We start from the raw sequence: 13,540 nt of genomic DNA, 5'->3' as shown, positions 1-13,540 counted from the left end.
ACCTGACCCAAACTGGCCAAAGGGGTATTCCATACCACAGCACGTCATGCCCAGTATATAAACCGGGGGGAGTTACCCGGAAGGCCCAGATCACTGCTCGGGTCGGGCTGGGTATCGGTCGGCGGGTGGTGAGCAATTGTGTCCTCTCCCCTTGTTGTTTCACTAATCGTCGTTGTCATTGGTGGTAGCAGTGGTGGTTTTGTATTGTACCTTGGTTGCGGGACTGCTCTTGTCTCAACCCGTGGGAGTTACATTCTTCCCATTCTCCTCCCCATCCCTCTGGGAGCGGGGGGAGAAAGAAGGGGGGGGGTGTGGGGGGGTGTGAGCGAGCGGCTGTGTGGTTCTGAGTTACCGGCTGGGCTCAAACCATGACACCAGGATAATTATTTCCAGTGAAACCAAGTACATGTCATCTATTTCCTGTATAGGTACATTAACTGATCTTCTGAAATTAAATACACATGCGGAAGCATCTAAAGCTTTTTTAGCATAGAAAACCTAAAACTGTCTTACTTTGTAAGGCTTTTCTTCTCCACTTCTCCCCCCTCACCCCCCTAGACATGTTGCTACTGTCAGAATTGTAACTAAAACACACATAGTGAAAACAGTCCAAATTAGATGTTTCCTGAAGCAAATGTATAACCTGTCAAGAAAATTCTTGGAATAATACACTATTGGTCAGCTGATTGTAAGGTGATGAGCTTTATAACCAAGAATAAAGTTTTTCTCCTTGAGTTTTTCAGCCTGTAGTTCTGACACACACTGAATAACCAGGGATCAGGAATAGGAGATCCAAAACCCTTGCACAATTGCAATATTGAATTAATTCTTCAGAAACAGGAGTCAGAAACTATACAATATATGGGTGATTTTAAACCAGGAACTCAAACAAATCTGTACTGTACTGTCATAAAACACTTTAAATAAGGTTATCAACTGCTTGCAGAACGTATCCTGTATATATAGCTCTCTGCCAAGGAGAAGTAATTAGAGTAACTATTCATCCTCAATTAATTGAAATCCATTCTGTGATCAAGTGAAATGTGTGCACAAATGCCATCTGCTATCACATACCATGTGCTCAGTTTGTTTATAGGAGATTTTACACTAGGATGAAGTTCATTCCTTCCTTTCTACAGCCTTCCAGGTTCAAGTTTTCTGGATGGTCCTTGGAAAAATGAGGAGAAAACCAACAGAGCTGAGTGAAGAATAATGAAGGACAAAAGAGAGAAGAAATAGAGACTTTTAATAAAGCAAATTCAGAAAAGAGAAGTTAATACTAAGGGAAAAGAAGAAATACTTCAATCAGACCACCACCTTATTCAGTCACACAGTTTTGCCTGGTTTTGTTTGGACAGGATTTTTTTGCTGATTTTTTGCTGTTGTCTGGTCTGTGGTAGGGTTTGTTGTTTGGGTTGTTCTGTGGGTTTTGTTTGGGGGTTTTTGGTGAGGTGGTTTTTTTGTGGGTTTTTGTTCAAGAGCCTAACACTGGGGTCTTCATTTTTTGGGGCTCAATTAACAAACAGCAGTTAATGACAGCTATTCAATAGCATGATGCATGGTCTCCTTCAAGTTTGATAAATCTGCACTACTGAAACCCTGGAACATTGATTCATACTCTGTCATGCCCAAGAAGAGACCAAATATACAGAATGTATAAATTATATCCCATCTTTCAATATTATTTCTCAACAACCCCGGTTAGGTGGGATATTTCAGTCTAGTACAAAGAAAATTATGCCACTTTTCTAGAATTGTACTTATCTCCAGTTCCATGCTTGAAAAAAGTAATTTGACTCAAAATAGTTCAAAGAAAATTAAGCAGAAAGTTTCACACACATCACCTTTACCTAAAAGAAAAAGCACTAAATGCAATGGAACTCATAAGAATCAACAGAAGGAGTGAGACATCCCTGGCCTAACTGGATCTTATTATAATTATTACTCTGCACTGAAAAACAAAAGCTCTTGTGAATAAAGAACACTATCAAGGGACTATACTACAAATGAATAGTGAAGTCTTACATCTGCCATCACACGTTATAAAGCAAAACTGGAAAAAAAAAAATAGAAAAAAACTGTGAGGAACACCCCTTCACCCCCCATTTTTAGATGTTTTACTGAATACATCAAAACAACTTTACAATACTGGAAAATACATAAAATAATTATATCAACATATTATTTCGGGGCACTGAATGCTATATGCTTATGTGTCATAGTTTGATCTGCAACGCCACCCAGTGGTAGTAATTTAGTATTTCATATAAACTTACATATACTAGTGGAAGGGCTTAATTTATTTTCTTGTATCAGCATCCAAAGATCTTTTTAACCCTGCATTAATTCTTTTTCTTTTAATATTAACAAATACATTGTTAATGGCAGCATCATCTCATTGCTGCTGTTGAGAAAAAGTACAAGACTTGTTTATTCTACTGCAGTACGTTAACAGACTAAACACAAAAAGTTCCTGTTTTAATAAACACCTAGCTTACTGAAATCAAGCACAGGCTGACAGATACTCTGTAATGAAGTATTTTTGCCTAATCAAATTACTTACACAAATGTGAAAAGTAAATATGATCTATCACACAATAAATGGAACAAATAAATTGAACAAGATCCAAAAACTTGCAAGACATTTGTGAAAGTATCAGTACAGCAATGCCTTGATTTATAAGCTGACTTGTGCCAGCTGCAAGAACCACTTCCTTTAACAGTTCCAAGGCAGAACTTGCCTCTACATTGTCTTTTTCTTTCTCCAGAAATTAAAGTACAATGCAAGAAAGAACAGATACACATGTGCCAGAGACCTAAACCTAGATTTGTGAACTACAGCTATGGCTCACAGTTTCTTAGCATTTCTTATACATAAAAGACTTTTTTCTATAATTATTTTTTCAAATGGAAATGGAAAATACAAATGGAAACTACTATAAATGTTGAAACATATCAGTACCTTTGGCTCCATAAAAAGACACAAATTATGTTCATGCAGTAAGACAACTACTTTTCACTCAAGCAGAGTGAATGGGCAACTACATTTCACAGAAGTACCGGCCTTCTGGTCCAGACAGGCTGCAAGGAGAGCAGACACTCATTAACACCATTTTTTTATTTTAGAAAGGGATAAAACCCCATAAATGCACGTGATCCAAGGAGTGTATTCTCTGCATATTCTCCTTGCTTACAACAGGAGCTCCACATCTGAGTGAATGTTTACTATGCCTTTCAGATGTTATGGTATGATCATAGCATAGTTTGGGTTAGAAGTGACTTTCAAAGGAGGTGCTCCATCCCTCTGATCATTTTTGTGGCCCTTCTCTGGACCCTCTCCAACAGGTCCATGTCTTTCCCGTGCTGAGGACCCCAGAGCTGGACAGAGTATTGCAGATGAGGCATAGTGTGTGTGTTTTGATATGAATAACAGTTCTGCCAAATAGACAAAATAGGGAGGAAAGGCATGAGGGAAGCCCACAACTGAGTCAATCCTAAGCCTCTGGAAAAAAAATCTTGTTACATCTGACCAATGGAAGTCAAGAGCGAGGTTTTCACTCCTTTAAAAACTACATGCATCTTAGACATGGTCCTAGTTGGAGACAAGAATCTGCCCCACAGCCACTGCTCTGGGTTCTGCTGAGTTCAGATCAGGGCAGAAGAGGTGACTGTAAACAAGACATTCTTTCTTCCCTCCCAAAGGTTCAGTGATTTAAAAGAAAGGTCATACAAAGCTCAGTGCAAAGGAATCATTAGGAAATAAGTTATGGAAATAAATTAAGGAAAATAAAGAGAAAAATCAACAAAATTTAGGATGAAGAGTTAGGAATTAAACATATGACAGTGTGGGACTCATTACTAGTTAAAACACATTCCCAGGATGAGAGATGAGAAAAAAGTAATGACAGTGAAAGTTTAGATTAACTAGGACAGAATGAGTAGGAGTAATGAAAAAATAAAAGATGAACATGCAAATCACAGCATTTAAAAGGGAATTTAAGATCCCAGAATTTCACCATTCTTCACTGTGACCTTATATTTAGGATATTCACTAGAAAATTCCCCTCTAGCACTGATCTAATAAAATAAATAAATAAATATATAAATAAACGTTTTAAATTTCTTTCTGCTGCACATCTGACTACAGCAAATTCCTGGCAACTGCAGTTTGACAGTTAAAGGCAAACTAGAACTGAATACTAAGTTTTACACAATGGTCAGATGACAACCGACTCAAGTTGTCTCGCAGTACCATGTGTTGCCATCCACCTGCTCCAGTAGTAGAACTCTGCATTAATTCCATGTGCCAATTTCTTTTAGTCATTTTAGTTTATAGTTAGCAGTGAAATTCATAAAAATGGTTAAATATAAAAACATAGATGAAGTATCAACAAAGATTAATACTCTAATGCTTAATATGCAAGTTTGTAATAACACTGCATAAATACTTCAACTATAGCTGAGTTAATTCAGTTCTCCTTAAGAATGAGTACCTATTTCTATTTATTATCATATATTCGAAGTACTTTAAAGCTCACATGTTCATTTTACTGCCATGAAATCTGGGATGCCACACAGGCAAAACTCCAAATCTCAGGTCATTTGAGACCAGGACTCCTGAAATCGTTTCCAGGAAAACAAACAAAAAATTCAGTAGCCTTTTTACATTAATTTTCCAGATTCTACCACTGCATTTCACACACAGTTGTGAATAAAATCAGAAATTAGTCATGCTGACAGTGTTCCTAAACATTTGACATTTATTTCAGCTATTGTATTTTCCTCACTCCCACTTCAAGGAAATAAAAATCAAACTCTTCACTCAGTGACAAATATTAATTCAATGACATGCAAACTACCAAGTTCTTCATCATGTTCCTCAGATTTTTAATCTCTCACAATGTGCTGGAAAGCAGAAGTCCTTGGCCTTCTCACACAGTATTAGTTTCTTTTCTCTTGTAGTAATTTGAAAAAGCCATGGCCTACACACCACCCGCTGTCTCTACAACTCAACCCATTATTCCTGCGCAACATATAAGTCAAGTTGTGGAAGGATGCCCTCAGTGTAATGCATACACATTAGACAGGAAACACAAAGTCCAGGCACAGAACATCCCTGTATTGCGAAGAAACTGCCTTGACGTAAGAAGAAAACCAGCAAGGAGAGAGCGCCAGCTGTATGGCCTAACAGCAGGCTGAAATACGGACAAACAAAACATCTAGAAGACACATATTTGGGCCTTTGTGCTGTGGGAAGTGGAGAAAGAAAATAACACAGACACACATACCGGTCTTCTATCACACAGGTTACTGAAGATATTACATAAAATATCTGAATGGACAAAAACTGGCTACATCCATCTCTCCATTAGCAACTCCATCATTCAAGAACTTTAATAAGAATCTGTAATCTCACCCATTTAGAACAGGTGCACAAATGCCTACCCAGGAAGCACGAGTGTCTGACCACAGGCAGAGCATCAAATAAAGGACAAACTAAGAGGCTGTACCTTTGCCACACTAACTGCTGCCACCTTTGACACAGCTGTAGCACACTCCTAACACACATTCACTCACATTTAGACTGTCTTTTGAAAGCGGACACCTAAATCAGTCTTACAGTAAAAAATGCCAAAATACAGAACAAAAATGTTACTCTTTTTGAATTTTCCAGTCCTATGACAGATGCACATATAGTATCACCTCAACTTCATTCACCAGGAATTCACAACACACGGTTCACATATAGCTTCACATTCTGCCCACAATTCACCATGGCAAACACACCTTTCTGACCCACTACTATTACCGTGTATTTAACACAATCTAAAGTAACAAGTAACAGCTAGCTCTGTAGACAGCTACATTGATCAGTAGATACACAGAGGTAGAGATCAGTCCACCCAAATTGTATGTTACTGTCCCAGATTTGTTAAAAAGAAAAGAAAAAAAAAAAGTAATTCATCCAGCTACAAAGGCCATACCTTTATTGATTTGTGAAATTTAGGTCTTTTTGTAGGTGGATGAGAGATTTCAGAGGGCATGGCTAAGGTCGTAGGCACATCTCGAAGATCACTTTGTGCTAATGTTAATGAATTAATGAATTAGTTAATGAAGTAATGAATTAGTCCATTAATGAACCAGTACCTCAAATGTTATTAATAACGCTTAGGAGAAAAAGCAGAGCACGTTATAAACAACCCTTAGATCCTCCTCTGAACTGTAGGCAGAGCAAGAAAGAAAAACTGCCAACTGCTAGGTCTGTAGGAGATACTGATTTTACATATATTTCTATAAATCACCTGCATTCCAGCATGCTCACACTGCCGCTGTGAACACTACTGCGTGTGCACAAGGCAAGGCCAGATTTATCACAGATTTCCTTACTCATTTAGAAAGTCAGCTCAAACTCACAGGTGCAGGCCGTTACAAGGCAGTGATGTGACAACAGTGTGAGACCTGGGTCCGCCACAGAGCTGGGTGGACACAGGGGGACACCAGTGACAACGCTGCAGCCAACTGGAACCAGAACAACCAAGAAGAAACGCCAGGGCTGCCACCCGCCCGCCGTCCCGACACAGGCCAGGCGCGCAGGCCTCCCGGCACGGCGGGCCGGGCTGACTCGCCTCAGGGCAAGGCCGCACCGAGGGCCGCTGGGCCCGGCCGCGGGGCACCGCAACAGGACCCCCCGCTGCGCAAGGCACCGACCGGGCCACAGGGCTCACCCGCCCCGCCGCGCGGCCCCGCTCCTCACCCGCGTCGAGCTGCAGCTGGTAGCAGGCCAGCGGCTCCAGGGACAGCTTGTAGCCCTCGAACTTGGGGTCCAGAAGCAGGCGCTTGGCCTGCAGGGAGCAGTGGGCCGCCATGCCGCGACGCCAGGGACGGCTTGGCGAACAGGCGGGAGCGGCCGCGCAGCACCACGGGACCGGGGCGTGCCGCGGGGCACGCCGGGAGCTGTAGTCCGCAGCCGCGCTTCCTGTCGGCGCCCGCGCGCGAGGCGGCTGCGCCGTGCCGCGGCGGGGTGAGCCGGCAGCGACGGGACGCGGCCTGCTGGGGCCTTCCGCCCTGCCCGCTGCTCTGGTTCGGCCGCGGGGGGGGCCGGGCGGGGAGGGGAAGGTCGGGGAGGCCGCGGAGGCCGCGCCCGGTTCAGCGGCCCAGTGAGCTGCCGGCGTCCCAGCGGTACACGGGCGGCCCGGCGGGTGCTGTTCCGGTACTGAGCCCTGGGGCTCCCTCCGGTCGTTAGCAGCGGGGATGGGTCGTTAGCAGCGGGCGCGGCGCTACCTGTAACCGTGTGCGAGTGACTTCCCTTTTGTCGTGTTAGTGACACGGATGGTGGTGAACCCCGCTTCTGCTCCGTGTAGTTGGTGAAAAACCGGGACTTCCAACATGAACAAAGATGCCCAGATGAGAGCAACCATTAACCAAAAGCTAATAGAAACAGGAGAGCGAGAACGGTAAGCAGGCTTCTGATTCCGTGCCAGCATGAGGCTAAAAATACCATCGAACATGAGCCACTCCTAGAAGTAAAGTGTTAAGTAAACTTAACGCTAAATTCTGCAAATACCTGCATGTGAAAGCGTTATGTAAAGTTATAGTAAAAATCTCTTAGTTTTGCCTTTTGAGCAGTTTTTAGTTTTTCCCTTGAAAAGGGAAGCTAGGAAAATAAAGGATGGGGTGGTTGGCTTATGAACGCTAAAGCTTTTTCTTATTCTGACCTTTTTTGTTGGAAAGCTCTTGGTTCTTATAAAAATCACCATTAAATGCACTTTGTTGCAGTTAAATCTTGTTATTTCCTGATATAGAGAATGCGACAAAGCTTCCCTTTTTGATTTTCTCCTGTCTACCTGTCTCTTGTTAAGGAAAGAAATATGCAATGGAACACATACAACAGTACTTGTGTAAGTCATTCTAGAGATCCCAATAAAGGCAAACAAGTGAACGATGCAGTGTAGTGTGACAGCTAGGTTTTAGCCTTTTCTTGTCTCTTCAGTCGGTTTCATTTGCATTGTAGTTACATATCACTAGCAGACTTATAGATAGTTTGGTTTGGAAGAGACCTTCAAAGGTCATCCAGTCCAATCCCCCTGCAACGAACAGGGACATCTTCAATTAGATCAGGTTGCCCAGAACCACATCCAGCCTGGCCTTGAATGTCTCCAGGGATGGTGCATCCACCACCTCTCTGGGCAACTTGTGCCAGTGTTTTACCACCTTCGTTTTAAAAACTTCTTCCTCACATCCAGCCTAAATCTCCCTCTTTTAGTTTAAAACCATCACCCCTCGTCCTATCACAACAGGTCCTGTTAAAAAGTCTCTCCCCATCTTTCCTATAGGCCCCTTTTAAGAACTGAACGGCCACAGTAAAGTCTCCCTAGAGTCTTCTCCAGGCTGAACAACCCCAAACTCTCTCAGCCTTTCCTCACAGGAGAGGTGCTCCATCCCTCTGATCACTTTTGTGGCCTTTCTCTGGACCCACTCCAGCACGTCCCTGTCTTTCCTGCGCTGAGGACTCCAGAGCTGCACACAGTATTCTGGATGGGGTCTCAGTGGAGTAGAAGGGGGAGAATCACCTCCCTCAACCTGCTGGCCATGCATCCTCATCGTCATTTCACTATACTCATAACACCATGCATCAAAAGCTCCATTTCCTTTATTTCTCAAGGCCTGTATGAGAAGGAGTCTTCTCCCTAGGTCATCACATAGCCCTGTGCCCAGGGTAACCTTTCATAGACGTGGTGTCTACACTGTGCTTCTTTCCTGGTTGTGACTATCCCATTGGAGACTGCACAGAGCTTCAGCAGAGCAAGCAATTTCTTGGAATGGTATTGGGAACTATTCTATTCTTGTTTAAGAGTGAGAAGAGTTTTGTCAGGATGTCAAACAGTAGTAGTATAAACAAGTTTTATCAGAGCTGTTCTATGATCAGTACTAATTTTCATTTTCTTAGCTAGCTTTCAATATTCTCTTTTGATACATGGATAGATGTATCATTGCAGCAGGTTGTTGTGAGCCTTCTCCATTTTAGCACCTGAATCCTTTTTGCTTATGCTTATAATTGCTAACCACGTTAGGAAGATAAAATACATGGTCCCTTTGTCTTCACCCAACTCAAGGTAAAGTGTAACTGGGAAGAGGAACCTGCAGTTGAAGACAGCTGTACAGAATTCTTCTTTCAGAAGGGAAGAGGGAAGGTTTTCTTTTGAAGGCCTGTTTTCAGGTGAAATATTCTAACTTTTAGAGTTAGCGTATATATGCTAACAGAGTAAACCTGGGCAGTTCAAGTGACGCAAGGGCTTCTACCTCTTTTCTGTGGCTGCAGCATCAACACTGCCTGAAAGAAATACTGTGAATTAGCTCCTGAGCTGCCAACTCCCCTCAGTCCAACATGGTAAACTGAAATTAGTACTCATTCAGGTTAGAGTTCACATGCTGTTCAGCCATTTCTGCTGCTGGTCTGGGAGTTCTGTTGTGGGCAGGAATTGTGGACTAAACTTTCACCCTGAAGCATATTTAAGCTGTCAGGAATGTTTGATGTTCCTAACAAGTTTGTATATTGTCTTAACAGCCTTAAAGAGTTGCTGAGAGCCAAATTAATTGAATGTGGCTGGAAGGATCAGCTGAAGGCACATTGCAAAGGTAACAGTGGTCAAATAACTAATATCCTTTGTAATCAACTGAGGTTCTGGCCAAGTAGAAGTCCCAGACGAAGGCTTTACTGCATAACACTCAATTTAAACAAGACATGGGCAAGAGGAAGGTATCTCTGGTGATTGGTTTTGCATACGAGAAAGCAGCTTGCCATCTTGGAAAAAATCTTGACACTTCTTCTCTGATCTGAACCTTCTTAAGTTTGAGAGGAAAAGTTTTGGAATTGATTCCCTGCATATCCATGATGACACAGCTTTTCGTTTTGAGAGAGATTACTTCCTTACCACAGGAGAATAAAAAACAAGATAGAGGAAAATGGAGAAAATACAGTGGTACGCAACTTAACAGCTTGAAAGAACTGTTGTCTGCATATGGGAGACAAAGAAGTACATTTGTACTCTTTCCAAATACAGTTCTTGAAAGTAAGATCATCTACTTAGATGAGAAAAAACAAGCTGATGAACCTCTAGATACCCGAATCTTTAGTTCCGAGTTAAGTATTGAGCATTGCTACAATTTACTGACTTGTAAATTATATGAGACTTAATTTAAGCAACCAGGAATACTACCACATGATGAAATTTCCTTAAAGCAAATAACAAATCCCTGGAGCTTTTGCTTTAGTTCTGATTTGGTCTATTGTGCCCAGCTACTGAATATTCCATCACAAAGCTTTTCTTTTTATAGGGCTGAGTGTGTTAAATTGTTTTCATAGGTGGATTTGCAGAAAAGGCTGAAATGATCCATGCTGGCAGTTGTCTGCCTGATGCCACTGCCAGAGCTTACCCATTTCAGTAGTACAGGTAGCGGAAGGGATGTTTATCTGCCTTCTCAACCATACACTTTATATACTCTGCTATAGGAAAGTTATGTAGAATGTTTGGTTTACATGTTTGGTTTTAGTACTGTGAACTGTAACTGCAAGCAGAAGTTCATTTGTCCCTGTTAAGGGCCTAATAGCCTCCAAAGGAAAGGACAGAGAGTAATTTGGAGGGAGTGGGGGGGTTTGTTGGTTTAGTTAGGCTGGGAGTTTTGGGGTGGTTTTTTGGTAGTTTGTTCTAGAGCTTCTTGCTATTGTGGGTTACAGCCAGTAACTGAGCAATCCAGCATTAATTTCTACAGGAAATTCAACCAAGAAAAACAGTTTAATAATAGTTCATGTGATGTCAGTTCAGAAAATGGATTTAGTGTCTTGAACAATCAGTCCTATGGAGTGACATTCAGTTAAACACATTCACATTTCCACAAAAAAAATAGGTTTATCCTGCTGATTGGAAGTTTCTTCTCAGTATTGACTTTGCATTTTTAGGTGTCTTTAAGGTACTATAAGTAGACAATTGTTTAAATGCTGGTATGCATTAATCATACAGTATATCTTAATCTAGCTTTTATTTTGCTGTAGATGCATACCTTCTTTCAGATATGCTTTTTTACTTTGCTGAAATATAGAGATGTTGTTTAAACTATTTAGGAAGAGTAGTAAGCATTTACTGTCTCTGAGCATTTACATTTACATAGAGCATTTACAGCTCTCCCTTGCTGTATGTTACAAAGTCTTTTTCCAATTGCATCTCTTTCTCCCTATCATGTAAATAACGTGTTTGAAGAGGTAAGTGCTACAACACTCTAGCAATATACACACCTGGTAATGCTCAGATAAGCTTAAACTGTGTAATGTTCGATTCTAAAGTATGAGTTGATCAAGATGCATCAGTAATTCCAAGTTCCCATCCCTAAACCCATGGTATGAATGAGAGGCTCAATCCACTGTGCAGTGCAGTAAGCACTGAGTTACATTTAGGTTACATGCTACTTCATATCCTCTGATGACCTACGCTTGCAGGTTTTGTCTCATCATTGGCATAGGTTTTGTCTTCTAATGAATGGGTTAAAAGACTTAAAATGTCGTTCTTGGTCTTCCCCAGATGTCATTAAAGAAAAAGGATTAGAGCATGTTACTGTTGATGATTTGGTGGCAGAAATCACTCCCAAAGGCAGAGGTAAGAAAATGTAAGCATGGATGTATTAGGACATATAAATATGCCATTTTAAATGGGAAAAATATAGATGTGCTATATGAAAATCGAGTAGTTTCAGTTACTTTAGGTATTAACGGAATTGCAAGAACAAAAAAAGAATAGAAGTAGCTGTTGTGAAAGGTCGGTATTAGCATGTTTTCCATGTTGTCTTGGGTTTTTTACTTCTTGCTTTCTTATTTGTGTTTCAGCCTTGGTACCAGACAGCGTAAAGAAAGAACTCTTGCAGAGAATAAGAACCTTCCTTGCCCAGCACGCCAGTCTTTAACTTTGACATTCGCCTGGGCTAGTGTTTCTGTTTCTGAATTATGTCAATCATGTCAGGATTGGAATGCAGTTTACATACTTCAGGATGATGAGTTGAAGTTCCTTTGCACTGCATTGATTTCTTAAACTTGGTGTTATTTTAATAAAAAATTTTGTGGATTTGTGATTCTAAGGCTCTTCTCTCTGTCAGTGCACTGTAATACGGTGTCACCTGTTCCTGGTTTTAGTAATCCATGATTTTATATGGTTGTGCAGAATGGCTCAGATTTTCACAAAGAAACAGCAAGATTAACAAGCATATGAGGTAGAAATAGAGAAGGGGGAAAGAAGTCTGTGGAAAATAGGATATGACATACTACTGAGTGTATCCTTTCTAATTTTCCCTGAGTAAGTAGCTGGACAGCATGAAGAAGTTAAGACTACATGAAACATTTGGTGGCATTCCTCCTGGTACTTTGCTTTAGAGTGACTGGTTTGAAGTCTATGCCTTGTGTTGTAAATATTCACGCAGTAGTTCATAAGAGGTTGAATTTTTCAAACAAAAAAAGGCAGTCGTATCTCTTCACATTTACTTTCATTAAAGAGTCACTATTCTGATCCCCAACAACTACTGTTTTCTAGCTTTGCCTGCGTTACTGGTAGTCAAAAATGTCGATCTTTAGGGCCTTTTGAAATCTGAGTGTAATACAATCATTTGCCAACATAAGTCTCTTTAAATTCTTTTATCGGTAACTGCAGCATCAGCCAGGTTTATAAATAGCTGCAAAAATAAAGCTGATGAATAGAGAGGATCTGGAAAGGGGCTTTGAATTGAGAACATTCAATTTTTGCCAGCTTCAATTTGAGGCCTCTAACATGATGAAGTGGAGAAGACGCATGAGCAAAAACTGAGCAATTAAGAGACTGTTGTGACTCGGCAACTGTGAAAAGTTAATTGACTCAGTGTAAATCTCTATGCTCCTAATTAGAAGAATACTCTAAAAACTGTCACTTTGAGTGGGGCTCAGGAAGCTGTGCCTGCTCCCATGGATTTGTGGATTTCATTCCCCAGTCGTTGCTGCGAGCACTTCCCCAAGGATCCTCCTGGGGGAACCCGTGCCTCATGCATGGGGTGAACAGTGGCTGCACCTCCTGGTCCCTGGGCTGTGGATGAGAAAAACAATGCACTCTGGTTGAGAGCAAAGCGCTGGGTTCTCACCGGAAGGCAGGGCTGAGCTCCCCCCTGCACAGGGATGGTGCAGAACGGCAGTGCAAGGCTGTTGGTGCCAGGCTGCGAGGGTTCAGTTGTCGTGGCTGCTCAGACTGAGCTGGGCAATGGATGTGAAAGAGCCCAGCAACAGCCGAAGGTGGTGGTTGTTCCTCTGTCTGGCACTAGACAAAAGTCAGTCGGAACTGCGCAATACTGACGGTCAGTGAGTGGGACAAGACGTAACCGGTGATGAACACCTTTTGTCCACACAAGACCAAGTTCCTGCTGAGACTGGAACATGGCAGGAGCCAGAATCAGGTCTGCTGCAGGACAGAGACCCCTTCTGAAAGCCTGTGCTGTGCTGTTTTAAAACTATCTTCCTGCCAGGTTGAGCGCACTT

The 13,540-nt window shown here is 41.8% G+C and overlaps 2 protein-coding genes across 6 annotated transcripts in view; one reads left to right on the top strand and one right to left on the bottom strand.

Annotated features, from left to right (window-relative positions):
• NUDCD1 (NudC domain containing 1) overlaps window positions 1-6,924 on the bottom strand; it is a 41,537-nt gene extending 34,613 nt beyond the window's left edge. For both annotated transcript variants that reach the window (XM_030477342.1, XM_030477350.1), the window contains exon 1: window positions 6,755-6,924. In XM_030477342.1, coding sequence (XP_030333202.1) covers window positions 6,755-6,866 — 112 coding nt within the window. In that variant the 5' untranslated portion in view covers window positions 6,867-6,924. The remainder of the gene's footprint in view (window positions 1-6,754) is intronic.
• Window positions 6,925-6,931: 7 nt separating this feature from the next.
• On the top strand, window positions 6,932-12,117 carry ENY2 (ENY2 transcription and export complex 2 subunit). Of its 4 annotated transcripts, none has more exons than XM_030477435.1 (5): window positions 6,932-7,021; window positions 7,322-7,454; window positions 9,566-9,636; window positions 11,574-11,648; window positions 11,876-12,117. In XM_030477435.1, exons 2-5 carry the CDS (start codon window positions 7,387-7,389, stop codon window positions 11,950-11,952), a joined length of 291 nt encoding a protein of 96 aa, XP_030333295.1. In that variant the 5' UTR covers window positions 6,932-7,021; window positions 7,322-7,386; the 3' UTR covers window positions 11,953-12,117. The 4 variants fall into 4 exon arrangements, with proteins under 4 accessions (XP_030333295.1, XP_030333284.1, XP_030333304.1 ...); XM_030477424.1 differs by having other exon boundaries at window positions 6,969-7,080; XM_030477444.1 differs by having other exon boundaries at window positions 7,011-7,210.
• Window positions 12,118-13,540: the final 1,423 nt, after the last annotated feature.

This window comes from Strigops habroptila, chromosome 1 (assembly GCF_004027225.2).
Source record: "Strigops habroptila isolate Jane chromosome 1, bStrHab1.2.pri, whole genome shotgun sequence".
Lineage (NCBI taxonomy): Eukaryota > Metazoa > Chordata > Aves > Psittaciformes > Psittacidae > Strigops > Strigops habroptila.
This window is presented reverse-complemented; position numbering and strand designations above follow the sequence as displayed.

Bases quoted from the DNA above. Each gene is read 5' to 3' on its own strand.
- ENY2 (XM_030477435.1), top strand. From the start codon at position 7,387: ATGAACAAAGATGCCCAGATGAGAGCAACCATTAACCAAAAGCTAATA. The intron at 7,455-9,565 runs GTAAGCAGGCTT...TTGTCTTAACAG, and splicing joins GAAACAGGAGAGCGAGAACG to CCTTAAAGAGTTGCTGAGAG. The intron at 9,637-11,573 runs GTAACAGTGGTC...GGTCTTCCCCAG, and splicing joins GCTGAAGGCACATTGCAAAG to ATGTCATTAAAGAAAAAGGA.